The sequence below is a fragment of the Trachurus japonicus genome, chromosome 13 (assembly GCF_045865225.1).
Source record: "Trachurus japonicus isolate A0001 chromosome 13, Traja_1.0".
In the NCBI taxonomy this organism is placed as follows: domain Eukaryota; kingdom Metazoa; phylum Chordata; class Actinopteri; order Carangiformes; family Carangidae; genus Trachurus; species Trachurus japonicus.
The window spans coordinates 18,974,144-18,981,944 of NC_140919.1; the positions used below are offsets into that span (position 1 = coordinate 18,974,144).

The 7,801-nt window shown below is 43.4% G+C and overlaps 1 protein-coding gene across 16 annotated transcripts in view; it reads left to right on the forward strand.

Annotated features, from left to right (window-relative positions):
* kirrel3b (kirre like nephrin family adhesion molecule 3b) overlaps nt 1-6,247 on the forward strand; it is a 167,164-nt gene extending 160,917 nt beyond the window's left edge. For all 16 annotated transcript variants that reach the window (XM_085795147.1, XM_085795145.1, XM_085795141.1 and 13 more), the window contains one exon: nt 887-6,247. In XM_085795147.1, the coding sequence (XP_085651273.1) occupies nt 887-1,348 (462 nt within the window). In that variant the 3' untranslated portion in view covers nt 1,349-6,247. The remainder of the gene's footprint in view (nt 1-886) is intronic.
* Nucleotides 6,248-7,801: the final 1,554 nt, after the last annotated feature.

The window sequence follows — 7,801 nt, forward strand, 5'->3', positions numbered from 1 at the left end:
TCATCAGTACCACAGAAAAAGATTCTGTCCCATTCATTTGTCCTCCTGTCCAAACGAGTGTTGGCATTGGCTCCCTGGGGTGAGCCTCTGTTGTGTTTCGCCTGCTTACCTGCACCCCTGCATCCCTGGGGCTGGATTTTTTGATAGTTAATGACAGCGTGCATGAGGCGGGAGCAGCGGGAGGGGATGGGGGTGAAAAAGAGACAAAGGCCAGACGCACACAATCTCCCTGTCTGCTGTCTGATAATGACAAGCATAACGAGGATCCTCTCAGGTTGTCTCTCTCATTTCCCCATTATGAGCATTCTTCTTCTGGGATTCGCCACCATGCTCACTGTGCTTGACATTCACATCCATTCACACAGGGAAATAGAAAAAAAAAATAAAACAAGAAAAAACACTGACATACACACACACATAACACACACAGACGCCCCAACTGGACCCTTAGCAACAGCACGGTGCTTGCAGCCGAGCAAACAAGTGGCACTGTTGTAGCCTCAGAAGCCATTTCAGTGCATACGTGAAATAACAGACACTACAACCCGTTGAGGTCCAATTAAAGCGGTTATGTGAGTAAACTTTCCAATGACGCGTAGGATGCCAAACTGTGAATCATCAAGGCTCTGTTAATTAGAGAAACATTATTTTAAGGTTAGCACGGGGGCTGGCTAAATCCTAGTGCAGAGCTTTGCCACTGTTTTTCATTTTTGCTCATGATACACGCGTGGCAGCTTGCTTCCTTATTTATTCAACAATTTGAATAGTAATTACTGCCAGTTTGACCTTGGCTCCCAAAGAGCTTTTAAAAGATGCATATGGAAAGAAAGGAATGGTTCTTTTCTTCCTGGTTTGCATAATCGTTCTTTCTTGTGTTTTTTAACAGGACCCTACAAATGGCTACTACAGTGTCAATACCTTCAAGGAGCACCATACTCCAACTATGGCAGGGAACCAGTCCACCGAGGCGAGGAACCCCACCAACACAGGTACCCTGGGCAAGCAGCGAGTACCGACAGGCATGTCCTTCACCAACATCTACTCCACCCTGGGAGCAGGTCCCAACCGCCTGTACGACTACAGTCAACGCTTCGTGCTGGGCATGGGCAGCAGCTCCATCGAGCTATGTGAGCGGGAGTTCCAGCGCGGCTCGCTTAGCGACTCCAGCTCCTTTATCGACACGCAGTGTGACAGCAGCGTCAGCAGCTACAGTAAGCCGGATGGCTACGTGCAGTTCGACAAAGACAGCAAGGCGTCAGCCTCCTCCTCCTCCCACTATTCCCAGTCCTCCTCGCAGAACTCAGACCTCACACGGCCCCTTCAGAAGCGCATGCAGACCCACGTCTGACCACCAGGGAGGGAGGGTGTTTGAACGGTGGTGTAACACGCAGCCAGGATTGTAAAACTGTGAAAGAATCAGCTCCCTGGAGCAGCTGAAGCAACTGTGTCACTCTGTGTTTCCTCTGGATACCTGGAGATGCTGGAGCTGGCTTAAACGCACCGTGTGACTTGTTCAGACTTCTCAATGTCCCAAAAGGTGGATCAAGAAGCCTTATACTCCTCACGCTTAACTCATCAATCACCTCCTTTTTTAAACCCATAATCCGAATTGTGCCACAGAGAGGTTATTTGCCAACACAAAGACAACACAAGTTTGTAATCTGAACATTCAATTCTTTGGTTTTTACAGTGGGATTGTTAGCATACTGTACCGGACGGCAGGAATACGAGGCTTTTGTGTGACAATCAGTTCCCCTGGCAAAGACGTTTTTTTGCCTTTTGAAGATTGTCATTCAGAAAAAAATGAGATTGTTGTAACCAGCGTTGAAGCACTCAGCACGAACAGCACGATAATGAGTGCGAGCCAGTGTCCTGCTGCTCCCCTGTAGTTTGAAGCACAAAAACGAATGTGCACGTGGTTTTTTTTTTGTTTGGTTTTTTTTGTTTTCAGTTGTTAAAACGATAACTCTTCCTCTCCCTCTCTCCTCCACCTTTCCTTCAAACACTGTATGTGAAGCTTGGCTTGTTGAAACTCGTCTCCTGTGTAGGTGGAAGAAAACTTTCTCCGTGTGCCCACAGACGTCTCGAGCATTGAAAAGAACGGCTGTTTTTCTCTCTCCGCAGCTGTATCTGGGCCACAAAAGCTGAACAGATAAAGAGTGGCTGAGATCTCATTTTAAATCCCTGAGTCATTATTTTACTTTGACACTCTGTGATAAAAGAATATCAGTGTATATATGTGACTGCAATTTCTTTTCTAGCATCTAATTTCTGACTCTGATTTCCCTCATGGAGGACTCTAAATGAGACACGAGCGCCTCTTCTTTTCCATATCTTCTCTGCCTTGAGGGTCTGTTTGAACTGCGTCAATACAAACTTTGACTAAGTGAGATAGACGCGCGCTATCAGCTCTTCTGTTGATGGGGAAGCTGCATCTTCCTCGGTGTTAACGCATTGAATCCAGCTCCGAGGCATGCGGCAGGAAAGCCCACAAACTGCAACACGTGTTGTGAGTTTCTCCTGCAAACGCCACAGATCATCAGCCATATACTTGGGGGGGAGGTACCTCCTGAATGAAATGTAAACATTATATTTTAGCAGAGCTTCTTATTGTGTGGTTTATCCCATTGCCGTCGTCATTATCACTGTTGACACTGAAGCTTAGTGCATCCTGACTGTATACCTACCTGTGATTGTGCTGGTCATCCAGGGACATGCAAATTTAGAAAATGTGTTTTATTTTGCCGTCTGCTGTTCATTTTTGGCTGCTGTGGAGCTGACGGATGCATCGCTTGGTTCTGTTCTGTTCTGTTAAGCACTGTATGTGACATGTACAGTATGAAACTGGATTTATTATTTAATCACACTGACACTGTGTTTTAGTTGAGTTAGTAGAGACGGGGAGTAGTGGTTTCACTTGCAGCTACACAAACACTCGTACTTTAACATAACAAAAAGTTCAAAGTGAGCCTGTTTGTCAAGGGTGTCGTCGCAGTGGTGGAAAAATCTTTGTGAGCAGGGGGAAAGAGACGATCACCAGGAGTTCAGATGTCACTGGCAGAAGGATTTATTGTGAGCTCTGGCACCAAGGAGAAAATGATGAGAGGTACAAAGCCAGCATGTGAATCAGAGTAGTGTTCTACCATTTTCCCAAGGATGTCTTGTCCAACGGGGCGTTTAAAGCCCACTATCACATGTCCTTAACTATTGTTGCGTGTGTCTTTTGTCTTCTGTCCTTCTTCACTCATACCTCATTTAGGCAGTCATTAAAGTTATGCCTCTTCCTACATTCTCATCATAAGACCTTGGTTACCTTAGCTACGGAGGATAAAGATGGCTCCATCTAGACTCTCTCGGTCACAATAGAAGCTGAACAGTGAATCTGTGTCTGTCACAATCAGGTCTTTATGACCTTTACTTTTAAGATATCGAAACAACAGCAACAGCTCTGAACACTGGGAATCCCATTGCAGATGTGTGCATATGGTGCAGACACTGTAATGCCAAGTATTTTATCTTTATCTCAGCCTGGATGCTATGTGTCAAGTTCAATTCGAACCTCTAAGTCAGATGTAAACCCAACAGAGTTTGGTGTTAAAACAGACTTTGATGAATAAGGGCAACCCCTTTACAGCTAACACATCGTTTCTGTACCAGCCACAGTTGCATCATGTATTACATCACATTTGGTTGAAGGCATCAAAAGCCTCGTGCATCTGCGGGTTTTCAAAGTCTGTTCCACCCATACTTTATAGCATCAGATTGGTTGTTATGTGATCATTTATTTGAAGGGCAAAGACAAGTTCCTGGAAAATAACAACAAACAGCTGTAAATCAGTTACGGAAACAGCAGCTCACAAGGGCACTGTCACTTCTGTTTTGTCAAAATCAACAAAAACATAACACAGTATAAAAGATTATGATATATAATCTAACTAGGTTTATTCCATAGTGCCGTCAGATAGGATAGGAGCCTGAAACTAAGAAATCTGCCACTCAACCCGAGAAAAACCAAACAAGGCACTTCTGACAAAAGCAAGTTGTTGTTGTAAGCACTTTACATATGATTATATTCAAGGCATTTGAATGGGGTTTTCCACTTGAGTGGCAGTGGTTTGGACTCTAATTTTACAAATGGATTGGCGCCCATTGTACAGCTTAAGACAAAAAGCTCTGTTTCAATGCTGATAATCCAGCTTGGCACTTAGCAGACTGTATATAAATCTCTAATGCCGTCTTTCTCTGTATATAATTTTTTCCTGGCTTTTCTTTCCTCCTCAGTCCGATTTCACTATATCAGAGCTCAACAAATCCACATAGCGTCAAAACTGTACAGACAGACAATCATTTTCTCTTTGTTTCCCTTCCAAAAATGTTATCAACCCTGCTTGTTTCTCACAAATTACATGAAAGGCTTGCGCGAGTAGTTTCTCTACCCCCAGATCTCATGGGGGAAAACTCACACTCTGCACACCAAGCACACAGGAGGCTATAGGATGAGAAGCTGAGCTTAGCTGGGACAGCTTTGAAGTGAGAGATGCAGTATGAGGTTATTATACCTTCAGCCCTTCTGAGAGATGCCCAGATGCCCAGCAAAATATTGCATTTGGCAGCATGATGACTGTCAAGTATGCCTGTGCATTTCTTTTTTAATTCCATTTCCTTAGCATCTATGACTGCAAGACAAAATTCTTACCTTGATATTGGCAGGAGTCAGTTAGAGTGTAGATACTACAGTGTGACCTAGTTTACATGGGACAAGAAACAGATTATTATTTGCATATATTATGCATCATGCTACATCCACAAACGCACCAGAATTCAAAAGTGGTCCCCTTGTAAAAGTTACCATAATGCAGACATTCAGTATCCGCTCTAAAAACAAAACTATTTGCCTTTTTTTTCCAAAGGGTCCAGTTTTGCTTATCTGATGCAGCCCCCGCACTGATCCAAACATAATGCATTTTCCCAGTCCACAGAATCTGCTCACTGCACAGCATACAGATAAATATTTGATAGGCCAGCCTTCTGTCCCATCTCCCCGTGGTGGTGGCTACAGTGGGCATGAGAGCACCAGAGGATGTGAGTGCCATGTCAGTCTTTGGGAATCAAAGCCCATGTGGGGACAAAGTCTGCCCCACTCACCTGTGGACGCCTCTCCGGCTGGTGCTGGCAGAGCCTGTTTGCCTGGCTACAAGCTCCGCACAGATGCCAGGGCATAACAGATGAATAAACACAAAGACCCGGAACAATTACAAGGGGTTGCTGCCCTTTCCTGATAAAACAGAGCAACCCTTTCACAGCAGAGGATGCAGGGTAGTCTGTTATTCTGAGATGGTAAAGACTGGCCTGTAGTACACTGGACAAGGACATTTCTAAAGTGAGAGACAGAGGTTATGAGCAATGTGGAGTGAGGACTGCTTTGTACTGTAGGTGTTTGTCATGGCCTCTCCACCCACTGGCGATATTATATTTGTTTACTACACAAAACTGTTTGCTTGGACGGAATAAACTGGGGGAAAAAAACAGAGATATCTCACCTATGTGTGCAAAGGGTGATTTATATGAGGCGATTTGAAGTCTCTCCTCATTGTATGATAGGTGTTACTGTCCCTGACGGAAGACAGTAGAAAAGGTGTCACTAGAAACACTGAATCGCTCATAATAACCCTTCTTTTTTTTACTGTGTAAATGCTTTCTGTCACTCTCTTTCTCTCTCACTTTCTTTCTTTTCTACCAATCAATACCTTGTTACACACTAATGTAAGACCTGGACTAAGTAGTATTTGCAAATAATCCTCAGAGTTTGCTTTCGCCTGCAGGGCACACCGGGAGTTGGTGCGCTTTGGTTTGCAACATAGTACAGTCACAGAAGACTGAAAGAATCACTGAGAGGCATTTGAAAGTCAAAACGAGTGTGCTTCGCTGTGATTGGCTGAATTTTTCTGGACTCCAAATAAGGCCAACAAGTTTGCAAACACTACATGAGCCAGGTCTAAAAAAAAAACAAAACAAAGTACTTAACTTACATGGTCATTTGAAGAGTTTGTATAAATAGTGTATCATAAGCATACAGTAATTGTAATGAAAAGACAACATGTAAATTCTCCTGGGTCAACCACTATTTTCATGCAGTGGCCCACTAAGAAAAAAAAAGAAAAAAGGTTGTATTTTAACTGTTCTGGTCTGTGAATCTATGATGCTTTTGCTCTGTATATTTGGAGAATAAAAATAATGTTTGAGTTTGTGTGTATTTTTGCACTGCATTCTGTCGGTGAGGATTTGACAGTCAGGATCGAGTGGGATTCACATGGGATGCTTTCACCATGATGTGAACATATAATTTGCTCGGAATCACAATAGCATGTTGGCTGATAATTAACAGTTATGTTCACCAACTTAAGCCTTCACAATCAATTTGGGTCGGCGGTTTCTAAGAGAGGGAGTTACTAGTTGCTCAAAATAGAAATGTTATGTTTGCTGTGAAAAATAGTTTACTAACAATAGTTTGTTTTGGGTTTTTTTCTTTTTGATTGTGTGCTTTGGCTTTGTCGAAATCCACTGATAAAAAAAATTAAACCTTGAAATAAAATTGTTGTTAAAATCACAACAAAATATACAACCTTCAAGGTTATACAGTATGTATAAATAATGAGATATTACAGTACTTTACAGGGACTGTGAAGAGGGCAAGTAATAATGCAATTTCCAACATCCAGCATCATATCCAAATACATGCAAAAAACAAAAACAAAATACAACCATGCAAGTGAATCTAATTTGATGAACTTAACATTTGCTCCATCCACAGTGGCGTGCTCAGACTTTTTGAAGGGCAGGGGAGAAAAGAAAAAAAAAGGGCACATATACAGGGCATCCTCGCCACTGAAGAGGGCACTTTAGCATCCGTGGGTGAATAAACAGCAGCCTGCCCCCCCCCCCCCCACATCCCCTGTGCACACCACTGTCCATCCATGTGGTCGACATCTCTGTCTGAACCAAAAAGCAGCTCCGTCCAGCTTTTTGTGATTTGCACTGATTACATCATCTGAAACAGAGAACGTGGAAGGAACTAAGACGATGCTGAATAAGTGGGAGTACAATTAACAACAACACAATCCTATTTACAGCAACAGCCAGCAGGTGTAGCAGCACAGGAACAGTGACAGTCACACAATCAGTCACATGCTTGATCCACCCCTACGCACAGCGGCGCCTTGCTGCTGCGCGGTCGGCCGCTGATCAGTCACTGCTTTGTGCCTGGCTCAAGTGCACTTCTGCAGTATTTGTTAAGAGCGGCAGGGCAGGCTGCTGTTTATTCACCCTCCCCTCTGATATTTTCCAAGGCAGTCAGCAGATTCACACCATTACATTTACATGCAGCTCTTTAATCCATTAATAGGACCGTTGCAGTCTTACTCCAAATTAAATGAACTCACATAAACACCTTAGCTTGTCTCAAGTACTGGCTCCAATCCTGCAGGACTGAAACTTAAAAGTGATTTGAATTCCCTCATGCATAGAGTCAATACAATGCAAGGGCAATTACTCTTTAGCTGGATTAATCCACTTGCAGCCTGTATGGAAACGTAGCTTTTCTTGAAGGAACAATTCTCTGATTCTGTGAACACTGTGCAGCTTAGAAAAGGGGAAAAGTACGAATTTCACCGCTGCACATCAAACCAGCAAACCCAGACAGACAAAGGAGTCCTCGTGCCTACATAAGGTTACCTCAAAGCAAGTGCTACAACAACCAGTCTGGACTTGATATTGAGATCCATCTGCTAACAACGTGATTTCC